The sequence below is a fragment of the Melanostigma gelatinosum genome, assembly GCF_949748355.1.
Source record: "Melanostigma gelatinosum genome assembly, chromosome: 21".
In the NCBI taxonomy this organism is placed as follows: domain Eukaryota; kingdom Metazoa; phylum Chordata; class Actinopteri; order Perciformes; family Zoarcidae; genus Melanostigma; species Melanostigma gelatinosum.
Genome location: NC_136654.1, coordinates 8,571,850 through 8,594,722, shown reverse-complemented (window position 1 = coordinate 8,594,722; position 22,873 = coordinate 8,571,850). Strand labels below are relative to the sequence as shown.

Genomic DNA, 22,873 nt, shown 5'->3' with positions numbered 1-22,873 from the left:
AGGGAGATAGAGGTTACAATGTTACCAGCTGGACTATAAAATAAACAGGGTTAAGTTGTGAAAGTGAGGAAGGGTGGAGCGAGTGAAGAGGGGCCCTTCAAGAGTAAATCATTTTCTGGGTAATCAAGAACCAGTGATCAGAATGCTAAACTACATGAAGTTGCAATAGCTTGTTTACTCTTCATGTATGAGATCCCAGCGGACAGGGTAGCTGGCGTCGTTGACTGGCGTGGCCCAGCAAGAGTCCATAATGGTGGAGATCTGCCTTGCATCCACTCCTTCTGTCCGAATCTCCACATATAGCCTCTGGTCAACTTCCATTTCTATGTTCCTGCCACTGGCCAGGGGATAGCGGAAGCCAGCGTCCTGGTAGGGGATCATTCTCGTAAGATACTGTCCATGGCCTGATGGAAGCTTCTTTCTCACAATGCTGCAAAAAAACAACAAAGAAGTTGATTGCACTTGAGAAGGACCAATTCACTGGCTTGTTCTTGGGAACAACGTATTGTTGACAATCTTTGACACATTCACAATTACAGAACAGGAACAGTTTTTTTTTCTTTTCTTTTAACTTTTCTTCGTATTGTTGGTTTATATGGCAAGTTTATTGATTGCATTGGGTGCAGAATGTGGGTAGTGGATTTATGACAACAAAGGTTTAATTATAACTAACTATTTTCAGTCTTTGTCATCATCAAGCATCACTGTCACAGAAGATAAGTACTTAAAAAAGGTTTGAGGTGCAGATGTAGCACTGTTAAATATGGTAGTTATTGAAAACATAAATATTGAAACATACGTCATGATGTATCACTATGGACATATGTTCACTATAAAAAGGATTGTGGAAATTGTATTACGTCAGCATAAAACATGTAAAGTAGATGGTGTTGTTATTGTTACCTCTCTACAGGGTTGATGCCCACATCCATAGACAGGGCCTGGGTCAGATGGTATTCACAGCAGAAACGCAACTGAATGCTCCTCTGGCGGTTGATTAGCCATGCATGAGGGTCCACGTCACCCTGGATGGTGTTCTCATAGATAAAATGGGTTCCATTGCTCTTAAAATTCAAATGAAAAAATGGTAAACTTCAGTAAGTTGCTTGTACTTGTAATATGTCTGATGTAGCACATCAATGTCTAAAATGGACTGTACCCTGAGAGCTGTCCCACACAGCTGGTCGTCATTGTTAAAGTGGAACACCAGTCGTCCGTCCTGGAGAGTCCCTTTGCAGGAGTCATCTCGGAGGTGGAGGGCGCTGGAGTGGAAGCCAGCTTCAAATAGCTGGCAGCGTGACAAAGATATGGTGCCTGAACTACTGGAACAACTGATGGACGAGTCTATGTATGCGAGAGAGAGAGAGAGAGATTTTAAAAACAATTCTGCAGTGTTTGTAGCTAACCTCATAGTTAAATCTGCACTCATCAATATTTTCCTGTATTAAATAACTACCGTATATGTAATTTGAAAGGTGTTGCTCATAGTGACAAACCCACAGAGTTGTGACTCACAGATATTGTAACAATCCTCATGGTTTATATTGACCATTTAAATAATTTTAACGCTGTTTCCATGAAATCATGTTTCGTCTCTCATTTTGGCATTGTGCACGGTTCACATTACTGCAGTACCCATGAGCCTTGGCTGAGATTTGTTCAGGGGTGCCATTCAGATTGGCTGAATTCATTTAAAATTGACGCAGAATTTAAAAGTGAATTGGTTTAAGTTGCAGGTTGCACTTTTTTCAAGACCGTAATCTTTAGCTTCCACATGCCGTCAGTTGTGCACAAACAGAGTTCTAAGCTCTGGGATGGGATATTATGGCAAAAGAACGATGATAAACCGACACCTGAGTGGATATTATTGTTCCGTGGTCTTACGTTGGTGTATATTTCACAAACAATGCCGTTGTACTATGAAGCAATATCTACTACTAATCTTACAGTTGGCCTCACCGTAGCTCTCATTGTTGGGCCGATGGTAGTCCTCATCACAGAAGCAGCCGTACACACCGTGCTTCTTACCACACCACTCATACTCTGTGCAGTTCAGCTGTTCACAGGGGTCTGACTCAGCTATGGAAATAGTGGGGAAAGGATCAGTGATGAAACAGAAAAAACAAGTAACAAAATACCTTTTTCCAGAAGTAGGACAAATGGTAAAGTTATGTTATCTCTCATTCATTATTTTGGCTGTCCATAAGACCAGTGCAAACTCACCACACAGCAAAGCAGAGCGCCACGTCATTTGGGTTTTATGTTATTCTACATATATGAGACTGATTCTTGCGAGTTTGTTCTCGTCATTGTCTTAATTACATTGATTTTGACGATATGCATTGCCCATTAATGAAAGCATTCCGACACGCTGGCTAATAGTGAGGTTATTAGGAGGTTGTTCAACTGTAGTAGGACAGCACTGATGGCCCAAGTATAAAATACATGGCCCGCCACTGATATATATATATATATATAACAATCATAAACAGCGGTATTAGCTGCAATCCAGGGGAAATTGGTATAATCTTGAAGTAATAACTACAGCAACTGTATGACTGACATTTTAAGAACATGAACAAATTACGAAGAGATTATCGAAACTTCAATTCACCTGTCGTCTGAGGAGTCACCGTACCTATGAAAACAAACACATAGATATAATTGGATAACAATCAGTCTGCTCTGCTAACATCAAAAACAAAAGTCAGTTAGTGATTTACCCTCTTCAGTTGTTGTTGAGGCAACAATTGTTGATGTTGATATCGCAGTTGTTGTTGTTGGGGGAGCAGTTGTTGTTGGGGCTGTAGTTGTTGGGGCAGCAGTTGTTGTTGGGGCTGCAGTTGTTGTTGGGGCAGCAGTTGTTGTTGGGGCTGCAGTTGTTGTTGGGGCTATAGTTGTTGTTGGGGCAGCAGTTGTTGTTGGGGCAGATGTTGTTGTTGGGGCAGCAGTTGTTGTTGGGGCTGCAGTTGTTGTTGGGGCTGTAGTTGTTGTTGGGGCAGCAGTTGTTGTTGGGGCTGCAGTTGTTGTTGGGGCAGCTGTTGTTGTTGGGGCTGCAGTTGTTGTTGGGGCAGCTGTTGTTGTTGGGGCTGCAGTTGTTGTTGGGGCAGCAGTTGTTGTTGGGGCTGCAGTTGTTGTTGGGGCAGCAGTTGTTGTTGGGGAAGCAGTTGTTGTTGGGGCTGCAGTTGTTGTTGGGGCTGTAGTTGTTGTTGGGGCTGCAGTTGTTGTTGGGGCAGCAGTTGTTGTTGGGGCAGCAGTTGTTGTTGGGGCAGCAGTTGTTGTTGGGGCAGCAGTTGTTGTTGGGGAAGCAGTTGTTGTTGGGGCAGCAGTTGTTGTTGGGGCTGCAGTTGTTGTTGGGGCAGCAGTTGTTGTTGGGGCAGCTGTTGTTGTTGGGGCAGCAGTTGTTGTTGGGGCAGCAGTTGTTGTTGGGGCAGCTGTTGTTGTTGGGGCTGCAGTTGTTGTTGGGGCAGCTGTTGTTGTTGGGGCAGCAGTTGTTGTTGGGGCAGCTGTTGTTGTTGGGGCTGCAGTTGTTGTTGGGGCAGCAGTTGTTGTTGGGGCAGCAGTTGTTGTTGGGGCAGCAGTTGTTGTTGGGGCAGCTGTTGTTGTTGGGGCAGCAGTTGTTGTTGGGGCAGCAGTTGTTGTTGGGGCAGCAGTTGTTGTTGGGGCAGCAGTTGTTGTTGGGGAAGCAGTTGTTGTTGGGGCAGCAGTTGTTGTTGGGGCTGCAGTTGTTGTTGGGGCAGCAGTTGTTGTTGGGGCAGCTGTTGTTGTTGGGGCAGCAGTTGTTGTTGGGGCAGCAGTTGTTGTTGGGGCAGCAGTTGTTGTTGGGGCAGCAGTTGTTGTTGGGGAAGCAGTTGTTGTTGGGGCAGCAGTTGTTGTTGGGGCTGCAGTTGTTGTTGGGGCAGCAGTTGTTGTTGGGGCAGCTGTTGTTGTTGGGGCAGCAGTTGTTGTTGGGGCAGCTGTTGTTGTTGGGGCTGCAGTTGTTGTTGGGGCAGCTGTTGTTGTTGGGGCAGCAGTTGTTGTTGGGGCAGCTGTTGTTGTTGGGGCTGCAGTTGTTGTTGGGGCAGCAGTTGTTGTTGGGGCAGCAGTTGTTGTTGGGGCAGCTGTTGTTGTTGGGGCAGCAGTTGTTGTTGGGGCAGCAGTTGTTGTTGTTGTTGGGGCAGCAGTTGTTGTTGGGGAAGCAGTTGTTGTTGGGGCAGCAGTTGTTGTTGGGGCTGCAGTTGTTGTTGGGGCAGCAGTTGTTGTTGGGGAAGCTGTTGTTGTTGGGGCAGCAGTTGTTGTTGGGGAAGCAGTTGTTGTTGGGGCAGCTGTTGTTGTTGGGGCAGCAGTTGTTGTTGGGGCAGCTGTTGTTGTTGGGGCTGCAGTTGTTGTTGGGGCTGTAGTTGTTGTTGGGGCAGCAGTTGTTGTTGGGGCAGCAGTTGTTGTTGGGGCTGCAGTTGTTGTTGGGGCAGCTGTTGTTGTTGGGGCTGCAGTTGTTGTTGGGGCAGCAGTTGTTGTTGGGGCAGCAGTTGTTGTTGGGGAAGCAGTTGTTGTTGGGGCTGCAGTTGTTGTTGGGGCAGCTGTTGTTGTTGGGGCAGCAGTTGTTGTTGGGGCAGCAGTTGTTGTTGGGGCTGTAGTTGTTGTAGGGGCTGCAGTTGTTGTTGGGGCAGCTGTTGTTGTTGGGGCAGCTGTTGTTGTTGGGGCAGCAGTTGTTGTTGGGGCTGCAGTTGTTGTTGGGGCAGCAGTTGTTGTTGGGGCAGTTGTTGTTGGGGCTGCAGTTGTTGTTGGGGCAGATGTTGTTGTTGGGGCAGATGTTGTTGTTGGGGCAGCTGTTGTTGTTGGGGCTGCAGTTGTTGTTGGGGAAGCTGTTGTTGTTGGGGCTGCAGTTGTTGTTGGGGCAGCAGTTGTTGTTGGGGCTGCAGTTGTTGTTGGGGCAGCAGTTGTTGTTGGGGAAGCAGTTGTTGTTGGGGCAGCAGTTGTTGTTGGGGCAGCTGTTGTTGTTGGGGCTGCAGTTGTTGTTGGGGAAGCAGTTGTTGTTGGGGCAGCTGTTGTTGTTGGGGAAGCAGTTGTTGTTGGGGCAGCAGTTGTTGTTGGGGCAGCTGTTGTTGTTGGGGCTGCAGTTGTTGTTGGGGCTGCAGTTGTTGTTGGGGCAGCTGTTGTTGTTGGGGCAGCAGTTGTTGTTGGGGCTGCAGTTGTTGTTGGGGCAGCTGTTGTTGTTGGGGCTGCAGTTGTTGTTGGGGAAGCAGTTGTTGTTGGGGCAGCAGTTGTTGTTGGGGCAGCTGTTGTTGTTGGGGCAGCAGTTGTTGTTGGGGCTGCAGTTGTTGTTGGGGCTGTAGTTGTTGTTGGGGCTGCAGTTGTTGTTGGGGCAGCTGTTGTTGTTGGGGCAGCAGTTGTTGTTGGGGCAGCTGTTGTTGTTGGGGCAGCAGTTGTTGTTGGGGCTGCAGTTGTTGTTGGGGCTGTAGTTGTTGTTGGGGCAGCAGTTGTTGTTGGGGCAGCTGTTGTTGTTGGGGCTGCAGTTGTTGTTGGGGCAGTTGTTGTTGGGGCTGCAGTTGTTGTTGGGGCAGATGTTGTTGTTGGGGCAGCAGTTGTTGTTGGGGCAGTTGTTGTTGGGGCTGCAGTTGTTGTTGGGGCAGATGTTGTTGTTGGGGCAGATGTTGTTGTTGGGGCAGCTGTTGTTGTTGGGGCTGCAGTTGTTGTTGGGGCAGCAGTTGTTGTTGGGGCTGTAGTTGTTGGGGCTGCAGTTGTTGTTGGGGCAGCTGTTGTTGTTGGGGCTGCTGTTGTTGTTGGGGCTGCAGTTGTTGTTGGGGCAGCAGTTGTTGTTGGGGCAGCAGTTGTTGTTGGGGCAGCTGTTGTTGTTGGGGCTGCTGTTGTTGTTGGGGCTGCAGTTGTTGTTGGGGCAGCAGTTGTTGTTGGGGCAGCAGTTGTTGTTGGGGAAGCAGTTGTTGTTGAGGCAGCAGTTGTTGTTGGGGCTGCAGTCGTTGTTGGGGCAGCAGTTGTTGTTGGGGCAGCTGTTGTTGTTGGGGCAGCAGTTGTTGTTGGGGCTGCAGTTGTTGTTGGGGCTGTAGTTGTTGTTGGGGCTGCAGTTGTTGTTGGGGCAGCTGTTGTTGTTGGGGCTGCAGTTGTTGTTGGGGCAGCATTTGTTGTTGGGGCAGCTGTTGTTGTTGTAGCTACAGTTGTTGTTGGGGCAGCAGTTGTTGTTGGGGCAGCAGTTGTTGTTGGGGCAGCTGTTGTTGTTGGGGCAGCAGTTGTTGTTGGGGCAGCAGTTGTTGTTGGGGAAGCAGTTGTTGTTGGGGCAGCTGTTGTTGTTGGGGCAGCAGTTGTTGTTGGGGCAGCTGTTGTTGTTGGGGCAGCAGTTGTTGTTGGGGCTGCAGTTGTTGTTGGGGCTGTAGTTGTTGTAGGGGCTGCAGTTGTTGTTGGGGCAGCTGTTGTTGTTGGGGCTGCAGTTGTTGTTGGGGCAGCAGTTGTTGTTGGGGCTGCAGTTGTTGTTGGGGAAGCAGTTGTTGTTGGGGCTGCAGTTGTTGTTGGGGCAGCAGTTGTTGTTGGGGCAGCAGTTGTTGTTGGGGAAGCACTTGTTGTTGGGGCTGCAGTTGTTGTTGGGGCAGCAGTTGTTGTTGGGGAAGCAGTTGTTGTTGGGGCAGCAGTTGTTGTTGGGGAAGCAGTTGTTGTTGGGGCAGCAGTTGTTGTTGGGGCAGATGTTGTTGTTGGGGCAGCAGTTGTTGTTGGGGCTGCAGTTGTTGTTGGGGCAGCTGTTGTTGTTGGGGATGCAGTTGTTGTTGGGGCAGCAGTTGTTGTTGGGGCAGCAGTTGTTGTTGGGGCTGCAGTTGTTGTTGGGGCAGCAGTTGTTGTTGGGGCAGTTGTTGTTGGGGCTGCAGTTGTTGTTGGGGCAGATGTTGTTGTTGGGGCAGCTGTTGTTGTTGGGGCTGCAGTTGTTGTTGGGGCTGTAGTTGTTGTTGGGGCAGCAGTTGTTGTTGGGGCTGTAGTTGTTGTTGGGGCAGCAGTTGTTGTTGGGGCAGCTGTTGTTGTTGGGGCTGTAGTTGTTGTTGGGGCAGCTGTTGTTGTTGGGGCAGCAGTTGTTGTTGGGGCTGCAGTTGTTGTTGGGGCAGCAGTTGTTGTTGGGGAAGCAGTTGTTGTTGGGGCAGCAGTTGTTGTTGGGGCAGCAGTTGTTGTTGGGGCTGTAGTTGTTGTTGGGGCAGCAGTTGTTGTTGGGGCTGCAGTTGTTGTTGGGGCTGTAGTTGTTGTTGGGACAGCAGTTGTTGTTGGGGCAGCAGTTGTTGTTGGGGCAGCTGTTGTTGTTGGGGCAGCAGTTGTTGTTGGGGCTGTAGTTGTTGTTGGGGCTGCAGTTGTTGTTGGGGCAGCTGTTGTTGTTGGGGCTGCAGTTGTTGGGGCAGCAGTTGTTGTTGGGGCAGCTGTTGTTGTTGGGGCTGCAGTTGTTGTTGGGGCAGCAGTTGTTGTTGGGGCAGCAGTTGTTGTTGGGGCAGCAGTTGTTGTTGGGGCAGCAGTTGTTGTTGGGGAAGCAGTTGTTGTTGGGGAAGCAGTTGTTGTTGGGGCAGCAGTTGTTGTTGGGGCAGCAGTTGTTGTTGGGGCTGTAGTTGTTGTTGGGGCAGCAGTTGTTGTTGGGGCTGCAGTTGTTGTTGGGGCTGTAGTTGTTGTTGGGACAGCAGTTGTTGTTGGGGCAGCAGTTGTTGTTGGGGCAGCTGTTGTTGTTGGGGCAGCAGTTGTTGTTGGGGCTGCAGTTGTTGTTGGGGCTGTAGTTGTTGTTGGGGCTGCAGTTGTTGTTGGGGCAGCTGTTGTTGTTGGGGCTGCAGTTGTTGGGGCAGCAGTTGTTGTTGGGGCAGCTGTTGTTGTTGGGGCTGCAGTTGTTGTTGGGGCAGCAGTTGTTGTTGGGGCAGCAGTTGTTGTTGGGGCAGCAGTTGTTGTTGGGGAAGCAGTTGTTGTTGGGGCTGTAGTTGTTGTTGGGACAGCAGTTGTTGTTGGGGCAGCAGTTGTTGTTGGGGCAGCAGTTGTTGTTGGGGCTGTAGTTGTTGTTGGGGCAGCTGTTGTTGTTGGGGCAGCAGTTGTTGTTGGGGCTGTAGTTGTTGTTGGGACAGCAGTTGTTGTTGGGGCAGCAGTTGTTGTTGGGGCAGCAGTTGTTGTTTGGGCTGTAGTTGTTGTTGGGACAGCAGTTGTTGTTGGGGCAGCAGTTGTTGTTGGGGCAGCAGTTGTTGTTGGGGCAGCTGTTGTTGTTGGGTCTGCAGTTGTTGTTGGGGCAGCAGTTGTTGTTGGGGCTGCAGTTGTTGTTGGGGAAGCAGTTGTTGTTGGGGCTGCAGTTGTTGTTGGGGCAGCAGTTGTTGTTTGGGCTGTAGTTGTTGTTGGGACAGCAGTTGTTGTTGGGGCAGCAGTTGTTGTTGGGGCAGCAGCTGTTGTTGGGGCAGCAGTTGTTGTTGGGGCAGCTGTTGTTGTTGGGGCAGCAGTTGTTGTTGGGGCTGTAGTTGTTGTTGGGACAGCAGTTGTTGTTGGGGCAGCAGTTGTTGTTGGGGCAGCAGTTGTTGTTTGGGCTGTAGTTGTTGTTGGGACAGCAGTTGTTGTTGGGGCAGCAGTTGTTGTTGGGGCAGCAGTTGTTGTTGGGGCAGCAGTTGTTGTTGGGGCAGCTGTTGTTGTTGGGGCAGCAGTTGTTGTTGGGGCTGCAGTTGTTGTTGGGGCAGCAGTTGTTGTTGGGGCTGCAGTTGTTGTTGGGGCAGCAGTTGTTGTTGGGGCTGCAGTTGTTGTTGGGGAAGCAGTTGTTGTTGGGGCAGCTGTTGTTGTTGGGTCTGCAGTTGTTGTTGGGGCAGCAGTTGTTGTTGGGGCTGCAGTTGTTGTTGGGGAAGCAGTTGTTGTTGGGGCTGCAGTTGTTGTTGGGGCAGCAGTTGTTGTTTGGGCTGTAGTTGTTGTTGGGACAGCAGTTGTTGTTGGGGCAGCAGTTGTTGTTGGGGCAGCAGCTGTTGTTGGGGCAGCAGTTGTTGTTGGGGCAGCTGTTGTTGTTGGGGCAGCAGTTGTTGTTGGGGCTGCAGTTGTTGTTGGGGCAGCAGTTGTTGTTGGGGCAGCAGTTGTTGTTGGGGCAGCAGTTGTTGTTGGGGCTGCAGTTGTTGTTGGGGCTGTAGTTGTTGTTGGGGATGCAGTTGTTGTTGGGGCAGCTGTTGTTGTTGGGGCTGCAGTTGTTGTTGGGGCAGCAGTTGTTGTTGGGGCAGCAGTTGTTGTTGGGGCTGCTGTTGTTGTTGGGGCTGCAGTTGTTGTTGGGGCAGCTGTTGTTGTTGGGGCAGCAGTTGTTGTTGGGGAAGCAGTTGTTGTTGGGGCAGCAGTTGTTGTTGGGGCAGCAGTTGTTGTTGGGGAAGCAGTTGTTGTTGGGGCAGCAGTTGTTGTTGGGGCTGCAGTCGTTGTTGGGGCAGCAGTTGTTGGGGCAGCTGTTGTTGTTGGGGCAGCAGTTGTTGTTGGGGCTGCAGTTGTTGTTGGGGCTGTAGTTGTTGTTGGGGCTGCAGTTGTTGTTGGGGCAGCTGTTGTTGTTGGGGCAGCAGTTGTTGTTGGGGCTCCAGTTGTTGTTGGGGAAGCAGTTGTTGTTGGGGCAGCAGTTGTTGTTGGGGCAGCAGTTGTTGTTGGGGCTGTAGTTGTTGTTGGGGCAGCAGTTGTTGTTGGGGCTGCAGTTGTTGTTGGGACAGCAGTTGTTGTTGGGACAGCAGTTGTTGTTGGGGCAGCAGTTGTTGTTGGGGCAGCTGTTGTTGTTGGGGCAGCAGTTGTTGTTGGGGCTGCAGTTGTTGTTGGGGCTGTAGTTGTTGTTGGGGCTGCAGTTGTTGTTGGGGCAGCTGTTGTTGTTGGGGCTGCAGTTGTTGGGGCAGCAGTTGTTGTTGGGGCAGCTGTTGTTGTTGGGGCTGCAGTTGTTGTTGGGGCAGCAGTTGTTGTTGGGGCAGCAGTTGTTGTTGGGGCAGCAGTTGTTGTTGGGGAAGCAGTTGTTGTTGGGGCTGTAGTTGTTGTTGGGACAGCAGTTGTTGTTGGGGCAGCAGTTGTTGTTGGGGCAGCAGTTGTTGTTGGGGCTGTAGTTGTTGTTGGGGCAGCTGTTGTTGTTGGGGCTGAAGTTGTTGTTGGGGCTGCAGTTGTTGTTGGGGCAGCAGTTGTTGTTGGGGCTGCAGTTGTTGTTGGGGCAGCTGTTGTTGTTGGGGCTGCAGTTGTTGTTGGGGCAGCAGTTGTTGTTGGGGCTGTAGTTGTTGTTGGGGCAGCAGTTATTGTTGGGGCAGCAGTTGTTGTTGGGGCAGCAGTTGTTGTTGGGGAAGCAGTTGTTGTTGGGGCAGCAGTTGTTGTTGGGGCAGCTGTTGTTGTTGGGGCTGCAGTTGTTGTTGGGGCTGCAGTTGTTGTTGGGGCAGCAGTTGTTGTTGGGGCAGCTGTTGTTGTTGGGGCTGCAGTTGTTGTTGGGGCAGCAGTTGTTGTTGGGGCTGAAGTTGTTGTTGGGGCAGCAGTTGTTGTTGGGGCAGCAGTTGTTGTTGGGGCAGCAGTTGTTGTTGGGGCTGCAGTTGTTGTTGGGGAAGCAGTTGTTGGGGCTGCAGTTGTTGTTGGGGCAGCAGTTGTTGTTGGGGCTGCAGTTGTTGTTGGGGCAGCTGTTGTTGTTGGGGCTGCAGTTGTTGTTGGGGCTGCAGTTGTTGTTGGGGCAGCAGTTGTTGTTGGGGCAGCAGTTGTTGTTGGGGCTGCAGTTGTTGTTGGGGCAGCTGTTGTTGTTGGGGCTGCAGTTGTTGTTGGGGCAGCAGTTGTTGTTGGGGCAGCAGTTGTTGTTGGGGCAGCAGTTGTTGTTGGCGCTGCAGTTGTTGTTGGGGCAGCAGTTGTTGTTGGGGCTACAGTTGTTGTTGGGGCTGTAGTTGTTGTTGGGACAGCAGTTGTTGTTGGGGCTGCAGTAGTTGTTGGGGAAGCAGTTGTTGTTGGGGCAGCAGTTGTTGTTGGGGAAGCAGTTGTTGTTGGGGCAGCAGTTGTTGTTGGGGCTGTAGTTGTTGTTGGGGCTGTAGTTGTTGTTGGGGCAGCTGTTGTTGTTGGTGCTGCAGTTGTTGTTGGGGCTGTAGTTGTTGTTGGGACAGCAGTTGTTGTTGGGGCAGCAGTTGTTGTTGGGGCTGCAGTTGTTGTTGGGGCAGCAGTTGTTGTTGGGGCTACAGTTGTTGTTGGGGCTGTAGTTGTTGTTGGGGCAGCTGTTGTTGTTGGGGCAGCAGTTGTTGTTGGGGCAGCAGTTGTTGTTGGGGCTGCAGTTGTTGTTGGGGAAGCAGTTGTTGTTGGGGCTGCAGTTGTTGTTGGGGCAGCAGTTGTTGTTGGGGCAGCAGTTGTTGTTGGGGAAGCAGTTGTTGTTGGGGCATCAGTTGTTGTTGGGGAAGCAGTTGTTGTTGGGGCAGCAGTTGTTGTTGGGGCAGCTGTTGTTGTTGGGGCAGCTGTTGTTGTTGGGGCTGCAGTTGTTGTTGGGGCAGCTGTTGTTGTTGGGGCTGCAGTTGTTGGGGCAGCAGTTGTTGTTGGGGCAGCTGTTGTTGTTGGGGCAGCAGTTGTTGTTGGGGAAGCAGTTGTTGTTGGGGCAGCAGTTGTTGTTGGGGCTGTAGTTGTTGTTGGGGCTGTAGTTGTTGGGGCTGCAGTTGTTGTTGGGGCAGCTGTTGTTGTTGGGGCTGCAGTTGTTGTTGGGGCTTCAGTTGTTGTTGGGGCAGCAGTTGTTGTTGGGGCAGCAGTTGTTGTTGGGGCTGCAGTTGTTGTTGGGGCAGCTGTTGTTGTTGAGGCTGCAGTTGTTGTTGGGGCAGCAGTTGTTGTTGGGGCAGCAGTTGTTGTTGGGGCAGCAGTTGTTGTTGGGGCAGCAGTTGTTGTTGGCGCTGCAGTTGTTGTTGGGGCAGCAGTTGTTGTTGGGGCTACAGTTGTTGTTGGGGCTGTAGTTGTTGTTGGGGCAGCAGTTGTTGTTGGGGCTGTAGTTGTTGGGGCTGCAGTTGTTGTTGGGGCAGCTGTTGTTGTTGGGGCTGCAGTTGTTGTTGGGGCTTCAGTTGTTGTTGGGGCAGCAGTTGTTGTTGGGGCAGCAGTTGTTGTTGGGGCTGCAGTTGTTGTTGGGGCAGCTGTTGTTGTTGGGGCTGCAGTTGTTGTTGGGGCAGCAGTTGTTGTTGGGGCAGCAGTTGTTGTTGGGGCAGCAGTTGTTGTTGGCGCTGCAGTTGTTGTTGGGGCAGCAGTTGTTGTTGGGGCTACAGTTGTTGTTGGGGCTGTAGTTGTTGTTGGGACAGCAGTTGTTGTTGGGGCTGCAGTTGTTGTTGGGGAAGCAGTTGTTGTTGGGGCAGCAGTTGTTGTTGGGGAAGCAGTTGTTGTTGGGGCAGCAGTTGTTGTTGGGGCTGTAGTTGTTGTTGGGGCTGTAGTTGTTGTTGGGGCAGCAGTTGTTGTTGGGGCAGCTGTTGTTGTTGGGGCTGCAGTTGTTGTTGGGGCTGTAGTTGTTGTTGGGACCGCAGTTGTTGTTGGGGCAGCTGTTGTTGTTGGGGCAGCAGTTGTTGTTGGGGCTGCAGTTGTTGTTGGGGCAGCAGTTGTTGTTGGGGCTACAGTTGTTGTTGGGGCAGCAGTTGTTGTTGGGGCTGCAGTTGTTGTTGGGGCAGCTGTTGTTGTTGGGGCTGCAGTTGTTGTTGGGGCAGCAGTTGTTGTTGGGGCAGCAGTTGTTGTTGGGGCAGCAGTTGTTGTTGGGGCAGCAGTTGTTGTTGGCGCTGCAGTTGTTGTTGGGGCAGCAGTTGTTGTTGGGGCTACAGTTGTTGTTGGGGCTGCAGTTGTTGTTGGGGCTGTAGTTGTTGTTGGGGATGCAGTTGTTGTTGGGGCAGCTGTTGTTGTTGGGGCTGCAGTTGTTGTTGGGGCAGCAGTTGTTGTTGGGGCAGCAGTTGTTGTTGGGGCTGCTGTTGTTGTTGGGGCTGCAGTTGTTGTTGGGGCAGCTGTTGTTGTTGGGGCAGCAGTTGTTGTTGGGGAAGCAGTTGTTGTTGGGGCAGCAGTTGTTGTTGGGGCAGCAGTTGTTGTTGGGGAAGCAGTTGTTGTTGGGGCAGCAGTTGTTGTTGGGGCTGCAGTCGTTGTTGGGGCAGCAGTTGTTGGGGCAGCTGTTGTTGTTGGGGCAGCAGTTGTTTTTGGGGCTGCAGTTGTTGTTGGGGCTGTAGTTGTTGTTGGGGCTGCAGTTGTTGTTGGGGCAGCTGTTGTTGTTGGGGCAGCAGTTGTTGTTGGGGCTCCAGTTGTTGTTGGGGAAGCAGTTGTTGTTGGGGAAGCAGTTGTTGTTGGGGCAGCAGTTGTTGTTGGGGCAGCAGTTGTTGTTGGGGCTGTAGTTGTTGTTGGGGCAGCAGTTGTTGTTGGGGCTGCAGTTGTTGTTGGGACAGCAGTTGTTGTTGGGACAGCAGTTGTTGTTGGGGCAGCAGTTGTTGTTGGGGCAGCTGTTGTTGTTGGGGCAGCAGTTGTTGTTGGGGCTGCAGTTGTTGTTGGGGCTGTAGTTGTTGTTGGGGCTGCAGTTGTTGTTGGGGCAGCTGTTGTTGTTGGGGCTGCAGTTGTTGGGGCAGCAGTTGTTGTTGGGGCAGCTGTTGTTGTTGGGGCTGCAGTTGTTGTTGGGGCAGCAGTTGTTGTTGGGGCAGCAGTTGTTGTTGGGGCAGCAGTTGTTGTTGGGGAAGCAGTTGTTGTTGGGGCTGTAGTTGTTGTTGGGGCAGCAGTTGTTGTTGGGGCAGCAGTTGTTGTTGGGGCTGTAGTTGTTGTTGGGGCAGCTGTTGTTGTTGGGGCTGAAGTTGTTGTTGGGGCTGCAGTTGTTGTTGGGGCAGCAGTTGTTGTTGGGGCTGCAGTTGTTGTTGGGGCAGCTGTTGTTGTTGGGGCTGCAGTTGTTGTTGGGGCAGCAGTTGTTGTTGGGGCTGTAGTTGTTGTTGGGGCAGCAGTTATTGTTGGGGCAGCAGTTGTTGTTGGGGCAGCAGTTGTTGTTGGGGAAGCAGTTGTTGTTGGGGCAGCAGTTGTTGTTGGGGCAGCTGTTGTTGTTGGGGCTGCAGTTGTTGTTGGGGCTGCAGTTGTTGTTGGGGCAGCAGTTGTTGTTGGGGCAGCTGTTGTTGTTGGGGCTGCAGTTGTTGTTGGGGCAGCAGTTGTTGTTGGGGCTGAAGTTGTTGTTGGGGCAGCAGTTGTTGTTGGGGCAGCAGTTGTTGTTGGGGCAGCAGTTGTTGTTGGGGCTGCAGTTGTTGTTGGGGAAGCAGTTGTTGGGGCTGCAGTTGTTGTTGGGGCAGCAGTTGTTGTTGGGGCAGCAGTTGTTGTTGGGGCTGCAGTTGTTGTTGGGGCAGCTGTTGTTGTTGGGGCTGCAGTTGTTGTTGGGGCTGCAGTTGTTGTTGGGGCAGCAGTTGTTGTTGGGGCAGCAGTTGTTGTTGGGGCAGCTGTTGTTGTTGGGGCTGCAGTTGTTGTTGGGGCAGCAGTTGTTGTTGGGGCAGCAGTTGTTGTTGGGGCAGCAGTTGTTGTTGGCGCTGCAGTTGTTGTTGGGGCAGCAGTTGTTGTTGGGGCTACAGTTGTTGTTGGGGCTGTAGTTGTTGTTGGGACAGCAGTTGTTGTTGGGGCTGCAGTAGTTGTTGGGGAAGCAGTTGTTGTTGGGGCAGCAGTTGTTGTTGGGGAAGCAGTTGTTGTTGGGGCAGCAGTTGTTGTTGGGGCTGTAGTTGTTGTTGGGGCAGCTGTTGTTGTTGGTGCTGCAGTTGTTGTTGGGGCTGTAGTTGTTGTTGGGACAGCAGTTGTTGTTGGGGCAGCAGTTGTTGTTGGGGCTGCAGTTGTTGTTGGGGCAGCAGTTGTTGTTGGGGCTACAGTTGTTGTTGGGGCTGTAGTTGTTGTTGGGGCAGCTGTTGTTGTTGGGGCAGCAGTTGTTGTTGGGGCAGCAGTTGTTGTTGGGGCTGCAGTTGTTGTTGGGGAAGCAGTTGTTGTTGGGGCTGCAGTTGTTGTTGGGGCAGCAGTTGTTGTTGGGGCAGCAGTTGTTGTTGGGGAAGCAGTTGTTGTTGGGGCATCAGTTGTTGTTGGGGAAGCAGTTGTTGTTGGGGCAGCAGTTGTTGTTGGGGCAGCTGTTGTTGTTGGGGCAGCTGTTGTTGTTGGGGCTGCAGTTGTTGTTGGGGCAGCTGTTGTTGTTGGGGCTGCAGTTGTTGGGGCAGCAGTTGTTGTTGGGGCAGCAGTTGTTGTTGGCGCTGCAGTTGTTGTTGGGGCAGCAGTTGTTGTTGGGGCTACAGTTGTTGTTGGGGCTGTAGTTGTTGTTGGGACAGCAGTTGTTGTTGGGGCTGCAGTTGTTGTTGGGGAAGCAGTTGTTGTTGGGGCAGCAGTTGTTGTTGGGGAAGCAGTTGTTGTTGGGGCAGCAGTTGTTGTTGGGGCTGTAGTTGTTGTTGGGGCTGTAGTTGTTGTTGGGGCAGCAGTTGTTGTTGGGGCAGCTGTTGTTGTTGGGGCTGCAGTTGTTGTTGGGGCTGTAGTTGTTGTTGGGACCGCAGTTGTTGTTGGGGCAGCTGTTGTTGTTGGGGCAGCAGTTGTTGTTGGGGCTGCAGTTGTTGTTGGGGCAGCAGTTGTTGTTGGGGCTACAGTTGTTGTTGGGGCTGTAGTTGTTGTTGGGGCAGCTGTTGTTGTTGGGGCAGCAGTTGTTGTTGGGGCAGCTGTTGTTGTTGGGGCTGAAGCTGTTGTTGGGGCTGCAGTTGTTGTTGGGGCAGCAGTTGTTGTTGGGGCAGCTGTTGTTGTTGGGGCTGAAGCTGTTGTTGGGGCTGCAGTTGTTGTTGGGGCAGCAGTTGTTGTTGGGCCAGCAGTTGTTGTTGGGGCTGCAGTTGTTGTTGGGGCAGCTGTTGTTGTTGGGGCTGCAGTTGTTGTTGGGGCAGCAGTTGTTGTTGGGGCAGCAGTTGTTGTTGGGGCAGCAGTTGTTGTTGGGGCAGCAGTTGTTGTTGGGGCAGCAGTTGTTGTTGGGGCTGCAGTTGTTGTTGGGGAAGCAGTTGTTGTTGGGGCTGCAGTTGTTGTTGGGGCAGCAGTTGTTGTTGGGACAGCAGTTGTTGTTGGGGCTGCAGTTGTTGTCGGGGCTGCAGTTGTTGTCGGGGCAGCAGTTGTTGTTGGGGCAGCAGTTGTTGTTGGGGCTGCAGTTGTTGTTGGGGAAGCAGTTGTTGTTGGGGCTGCAGTTGTTGTTGGGGCAGCTGTTGTTGTTGGGGCTGCAGTTGTTGTTGGGGCTGTAGTTGTTGTTGGGGCTGCAGTTGTTGTTGGGGCAGCTGTTGTTGTTGGGGCTGCAGTTGTTGTTGGGGCAGCAGTTGTTGTTGGGGCTGCAGTTGTTGTTGGGGCAGCTGTTGTTGTTGGGGCTGCAGTTGTTGTTGGGGCAGCAGTTGTTGTTGGGGCAGCAGTTGTTGTTGGGGCAGTTGTTGTTGGGGCTGCAGTTGTTGTTGGGGCAGATGTTGTTGTTGGGGCAGATGTTGTTGTTGGGGCAGATGTTGTTGTTGGGGCAGCTGTTGTTGTTGGGGCTGCAGTTGTTGTTGGGGAAGCTGTTGTTGTTGGGGCTGCAGTTGTTGTTGGGGCAGCAGTTGTTGTTGGGGCTGCAGTTGTTGTTGGGGCAGCAGTTGTTGTTGGGGAAGCAGTTGTTGTTGGGGCAGCAGTTGTTGTTGGGGCAGCTGTTGTTGTTGGGGCTGCAGTTGTTGTTGGGGAAGCATTTGTTGTTGGGGCAGCTGTTGTTGTTGGGGAAGCAGTTGTTGTTGGGGCAGCAGTTGTTGTTGGGGCAGCTGTTGTTGTTGGGGCTGCAGTTGTTGTTGGGGCTGCAGTTGTTGTTGGGGCAGCTGTTGTTGTTGGGGCAGCAGTTGTTGTTGGGGCTGCAGTTGTTGTTGGGGCAGCTGTTGTTGTTGGGGCTGCAGTTGTTGTTGGGGAAGCAGTTGTTGTTGGGGCAGCAGTTGTTGTTGGGGCAGCAGTTGTTGTTGGGGAAGCAGTTGTTGTTGGGGCAGCAGTTGTTGTTGGGGCTGCAGTCGTTGTTGGGGCAGCAGTTGTTGGGGCAGCTGTTGTTGTTGGGGCAGCAGTTGTTGTTGGGGCTGCAGTTGTTGTTGGGGCTGTAGTTGTTGTTGGGGCTGCAGTTGTTGTTGGGGCAGCTGTTGTTGTTGGGGCAGCAGTTGTTGTTGGGGCTCCAGTTGTTGTTGGGGAAGCAGTTGTTGTTGGGGAAGCAGTTGTTGTTGGGGCAGCAGTTGTTGTTGGGGCAGCAGTTGTTGTTGGGGCTGTAGTTGTTGTTGGGGCAGCAGTTGTTGTTGGGGCTGCAGTTGTTGTTGGGACAGCAGTTGTTGTTGGGACAGCAGTTGTTGTTGGGGCAGCAGTTGTTGTTGGGGCAGCTGTTGTTGTTGGGGCAGCAGTTGTTGTTGGGGCTGCAGTTGTTGTTGGGGCTGTAGTTGTTGTTGGGGCTGCAGTTGTTGTTGGCGCTGCAGTTGTTGTTGGGGCAGCAGTTGTTGTTGGGGCTACAGTTGTTGTTGGGGCTGTAGTTGTTGTTGGGACAGCAGTTGTTGTTGGGGCTGCAGTTGTTGTTGGGGAAGCAGTTGTTGTTGGGGCAGCAGTTGTTGTTGGGGAAGCATTTGTTGTTGGGGCAGCAGTTGTTGTTGGGGCTGTAGTTGTTGTTGGGGCTGTAGTTGTTGTTGGGGCAGCAGTTGTTGTTGGGGCAGCTGTTGTTGTTGGGGCTGCAGTTGTTGTTGGGGCTGTAGTTGTTGTTGGGACCGCAGTTGTTGTTGGGGCAGCTGTTGTTGTTGGGGCAGCAGTTGTTGTTGGGGCTGCAGTTGTTGTTGGGGCAGCAGTTGTTGTTGGGGCTACAGTTGTTGTTGGGGCTGCAGTTGTTGTTGGGGCTGTAGTTGTTGTTGGGACAGCAGTTGTTGTTGGGGCAGCTGTTGTTGTTGGGGCAGCAGTTGTTGTTGGGGCTGCAGTTGTTGTTGGGGCAGCAGTTGTTGTTGGGGCTACAGTTGTTGTTGGGGCTGTAGTTGTTGTTGGGGCAGCTGTTGTTGTTGGGGCAGCAGTTGTTGTTGGGGCAGCTGTTGTTGTTGGGGCTGAAGCTGTTGTTGGGGAAGCGGTTGTTGTTGGGGCAGCTGTTGTTGTTGGGGCTGCAGTTGTTGTTGGGGCAGCAGTTGTTGTTGGGGCAGCTGTTGTTGTTGGGGCAGCAGTTGTTGTTGGGGAAGCAGTTGTTGTTGGGGCAGCAGTTGTTGTTGGGGCTGCAGTTGTTGTTGGGGCAGCAGTTGTTGTTGGGGCTGCAGTTGTTGTTGGGGCAGCTGTTGTTGTTGGGGCAGCTGTTGTTGTTGGGGCAGCAGTTGTTGGGGCTGAAGTTGTTGTTGGGGCAGCAGTTGTTGTTGGGGCAGCAGTTGTTGTTGGGGCTGCAGTTGTTGTTGGGGCTGTAGTTGTTGTTGGGGCAGCAGTTGTTGTTGGGGCAGCAGTTGTTGTTGGGGCTGCAGTTGTTGTTGGGGCAGCAGTTGTTGTTGGGGCTGCAGTTGTTGTTGGGGAAGCAGTTGTTGTTGGGGCAGCAGTTGTTGTTGGGGCTGTAGTTGTTGTTGGGGCTGCAGTTGTTGTTGGGGAAGCTGTTGTTGTTGGGGCTGCAGTTGTTGTTGGGGCTGCAGTTGTTGTTGGGGCAGCAGTTGTTGTTGGGGCAGCTGTTGTTGTTGGGGCTGCAGTTGTTGTTGGGGCAGCAGTTGTTGTTGGGGCTGCAGTTGTTGTTGGGGAAGCAGTTGTTGTTGGGGCTGCAGTTGTTGTTGGGGCAGCAGTTGTTGTTGGGGCAGCAGTTGTTGTTGGGGCTGAAGTTGTTGTTGGGGCAGCAGTTGTTGTTGGGGAAGCAGTTGTTGTTGGGGCAGCAGTTGTTGTTGGGGCTGCAGTTGTTGTTGGGGCTGTAGTTGTTGTTGGGGCTGCAGTTGTTGTTGGGGAAGCAGTTGTTGTTGGGGCTGCAGTTGTTGTTGGGGCAGCAGTTGTTGGTGGGGCTGCAGTTGTTGTTGGGGAAGCAGTTGTTGTTGGGGCTGCAGTTGTTGTTGGGGCAGCAGTTGTTGTTGGGGCTGCAGTTGTTGTTGGGGAAGCAGTTGTTGTTGGGGCAGCTGTTGTTGTTGGGGCTGCAGTTGTTGTTGGGGCAGCAGTTGTTGTTGGGGCTGCAGTTGTTGTTGGGGAAGCAGTTGTTGTTGGGGCAGCAGTTGTTGTTGGGGCAGCAGTTGTTGTTGGGGCAGCAGTTGTTGTTGGGGAAGCAGTTGTTGTTGGGGCATCAGTTGTTGTTGGGGAAGCAGTTGTTGTTGGGGCAGCAGTTGTTGTTGGGGCAGCAGTTGTTGTTGGGGCAGCTGTTGTTGTTGGGGCAGCAGTTGTTGTTGGGGCAGCAGTTGTTGTTGGGGCTGCAGTTGTTGTTGGGGAAGCAGTTGTTGTTGGGGCTGCAGTTGTTGTTGGGGCTGTAGTTGTTGTTGGGGCTGCAGTTGTTGTTGGGGCAGCTGTTGTTGTTGGGGCTGCAGTTGTTGTTGGGGCTGCAGTTGTTGTTGGGGCTGCAGTTGTTGTTGGGGCAGCAGTTGTTGTTGGGGAAGCAGTTGTTGTTGGGGCATCAGTTGTTGTTGGGGAAGCAGTTGTTGTTGGGCCTGCAGTTGTTGGGGAAGCAGTTGTTGTTGGGGCAGCTGTTGTTGTTGGGGCTGCAGTTGTTGTTGGGGCAGCAGTTGTTGATGGGGCTGCAGTTGTTGTTGGGGAAGCAGTTGTTGTTGGGGCTGCAGTTGTTGTTGGGGCAGCAGTTGTTGTTGGGGCAGCAGTTGTTGTTGGGGAAGCAGTTGTTGTTGGGGCATCAGTTGTTGTTGGGGAAGCAGTTCTTGTTGGGGAAGCTGTTGTTGTTGGGGCAGCTGTTGTTGTTGGGGCAGCAGTTGTTGTTGGGGCAGCAGATGTTGTTGGGGCTGCAGTTGTTGTTGGGGAAGCAGTTGTTGTTGGGGCTGCAGTTGTTGTTGGGGCTGTAGTTGTTGTTGGGGCTGCAGTTGTTGTTGGGGCAGCTGTTGTTGTTGGGGCTGCAGTTGTTGTTGGGGCTGCAGTTGTTGTTGGGGCTGCAGTTGTTGTTGGGGCAGCAGTTGTTGTTGGGGAAGCAGTTGTTGTTGGGGCAGCAGTTGTTGTTGGGGCTGTAGTTGTTGTTGGGGCAGCAGTTGTTGTTGGGGCAGCTGTTGTTGTTGCGGCAGCAGTTGTTGTTGGGGCTGCAGTTGTTGTTGGGGCTGTAGTTGTTGTTGGGGCAGCAGTTGTTGTTGGGGCAGCAGTTGTTGTTGGGGCAGCAGTTGTTGTTGGGGCTGCAGTTGTTGTTGGGGAAGCAGTTGTTGTTGGGGCAGCAGTTGTTGTTGGGGCTGTAGTTGTTGTTGGGGCTGCAGTTGTTGTTGGGGAAGCTGTTGTTGTTGGGGCTGCAGTTGTTGTTGGGGCTGCAGTTGTTGTTGGGGCAGCAGTTGTTGTTGGGGCAGCTGTTGTTGTTGGGGCTGCAGTTGTTGTTGGGGCAGCAGTTGTTGTTGGGGCTGCAGTTGTTGTTGGGGAAGCAGTTGTTGTTGGGGCTGCAGTTGTTGTTGGGGCAGCAGTTGTTGTTGGGGCAGCAGTTGTTGTTGGGGCTGTAGTTGTTGTTGGGGCAGCTGTTGTTGTTGGGGCAGCTGTTGTTGTTGGGGCAGCTGTTGTTGTTGGGGCAGCTGTTGTTGTTGGGGCTGCAGTTGTTGTTGGGGCAGCTGTTGTTGTTGGGGCTGCAGTTGTTGGGGCAGCAGTTGTTGTTGGGGAAGCAGTTGTTGTTGGGGCAGCAGTTGTTGTTGGGGCTGTAGTTGTTGTTGGGGCAGCAGTTGTTGTTGGGGCAGCAGTTGTTGGTGGGGCTACAGTTGTTGTTGGGGAAGCAGTTGTTGTTGGGGCTGCAGTTGTTGTTGGGGCAGCAGTTGTTGTTGGGGCTGCAGTTGTTGGGGAAGCAGTTGTTGTTGGGGCAGCTGTTGTTGTTGGGGCTGCAGTTGTTGTTGGGGCAGCAGTTGTTGATGGGGCTGCAGTTGTTGTTGGGGAAGCAGTTGTTGTTGGGGCTGCAGTTGTTGTTGGGGCAGCAGTTGTTGTTGGGGCAGCAGTTGTTGTTGGGGAAGCAGTTGTTGTTGGGGCATCAGTTGTTGTTGGGGAAGCAGTTCTTGTTGGGGCAGCAGTTGTTGTTGGGGCAGCTGTTGTTGTTGGGGCAGCAGTTGTTGTTGGGACAGCAGTTGTTGTTGGGGCTGCAGTTGTTGTTGGGGCAGCAGTTGTTGTTGGGGCAGCTGTTGTTGTTGGGGATGCAGTTGTTGTTGGGGCTGTAGTTGTTGTTGGGGCATCAGTTGTTGTTGGGGAAGCAGTTCTTGTTGGGGCAGCAGTTGTTGTTGGGGCAGCTGTTGTTGTTGGGGCAGCTGTTGTTGTTGGGGCTGCAGTTGTTGTTGGGGCAGCTGTTGTGGTTGGGGCTGCAGTTGTTGTTGGGGCTGTAGTTGTAGTTGGGGCTGCAGTTGTTGTTGGGGCAGCTGTTGTTGTTGGGGCTGTAGTTGTTGTTGGGACAGCAGTTGTTGTTGGGGCTGCAGTTGTTGTTGGGGCTGTAGTTGTTGTTGGGGCAGCAGTTGTTGTTGGGGCAGCAGTTGTTGTTGGGGCTGCAGTTGTTGTTGGGGCAGCAGTTGTTGTTGGGGCTGCAGTTGTTGTTGGGGAAGCAGTTGTTGTTGGGGCTGCAGTTGTTGTTGGGGAAGCTGTTGTTGTTGGGGCTGCAGTTGTTGTTGGGGCTGCAGTTGTTGTTGGGGCAGCAGTTGTTGTTGGGGCAGCTGTTGTTGTTGGGGCTGCAGTTGTTGTTGGGGCAGCAGTTGTTGTTGGGGCTGCAGTTGTTGTTGGGGAAGCAGTTGTTGGGGCTGCAGTTGTTGTTGGGGCAGCAGTTGTTGTTGGGGCAGCAGTTGTTGTTGGGGCTGAAGTTGTTGTTGGGGCAGCAGTTGTTGTTGGGGAAGCAGTTGTTGGGGCAGCAGTTGTTGTTGGGGCTGCAGTTGTTGTTGGGGCTGTAGTTGTTGTTGGGGCTGCAGTTGTTGTTGGGGAAGCAGTTGTTGTTGGGGCTGCAGTTGTTGTTGGGGCAGCAGTTGTTGGTGGGGCTGCAGTTGTTGTTGGGGAAGCAGTTGTTGTTGGGGCTGCAGTTGTTGTTGGGGCAGCAGTTGTTGTTGGGGCTGCAGTTGTTGTTGGGGAAGCAGTTGTTGTTGGGGCAGCTGTTGTTGTTGGGGCTGCAGTTGTTGTTGGGGCAGCTGTTGTTGTTGGGGCTGCAGTTGTTGTTGGGGAAGCATTTGTTGTTGGGGCAGCTGTTGTTGTTGGGGAAGCAGTTGTTGTTGGGGCAGCAGTTGTTGTTGGGGCAGCTGTTGTTGTTGGGGCTGCAGTTGTTGTTGGGGCTGCAGTTGTTGTTGGGGCAGCTGTTGTTGTTGGGGCAGCAGTTGTTGTTGGGGCTGCAGTTGTTGTTGGGGCAGCTGTTGTTGTTGGGGCTGCAGTTGTTGTTGGGGAAGCAGTTGTTGTTGGGGCAGCAGTTGTTGTTGGGGCAGCTGTTGTTGTTGGGGCAGCTGTTGTTGTTGGGGCAGCAGTTGTTGTTGGGGCTGCAGTTGTTGTTGGGGCAGCTGTTGTTGTTGGGGCAGCAGTTGTTGTTGGGGCAGCTGTTGTTGTTGGGGCAGCAGTTGTTGTTGGGGCTGCAGTTGTTGTTGGGGCTGTAGTTGTTGTTGGGGCTGCAGTTGTTGTTGGGGCAGCAGTTGTTGTTGGGGCAGCTGTTGTTGTTGGGGCTGCAGTTGTTGTTGGGGCAGTTGTTGTTGGGGCTGCAGTTGTTGTTGGGGCAGATGTTGTTGTTGGGGCAGCAGTTGTTGTTGGGGCAGTTGTTGTTGGGGCTGCAGTTGTTGTTGGGGCAGATGTTGTTGTTGGGGCAGATGTTGTTGTTGGGGCAGCTGTTGTTGTTGGGGCTGCAGTTGTTGTTGGGGCAGCAGTTGTTGTTGGGGCTGTA

The 22,873-nt window shown here is 52.6% G+C and overlaps 1 protein-coding gene across 1 annotated transcript in view; it reads right to left on the bottom strand.

Moving 5' to 3' along the window:
• The window catches only part of LOC306794521 (pancreatic secretory granule membrane major glycoprotein GP2-like), a gene marked incomplete at its 5' end in the record, with an annotated part of 115,315 nt that overhangs the window by 828 nt on the left and 91,614 nt on the right, over window positions 1–22,873 (bottom strand). The window contains 5 exons of the mRNA XM_079292628.1: window positions 179–430; window positions 904–1,064; window positions 1,160–1,344; window positions 1,960–2,079; window positions 2,615–2,638. Coding sequence (XP_079148754.1) covers window positions 179–430; window positions 904–1,064; window positions 1,160–1,344; window positions 1,960–2,079; window positions 2,615–2,638 — 742 coding nt within the window. The remainder of the gene's footprint in view (window positions 1–178; window positions 431–903; window positions 1,065–1,159; window positions 1,345–1,959; window positions 2,080–2,614; window positions 2,639–22,873) is intronic.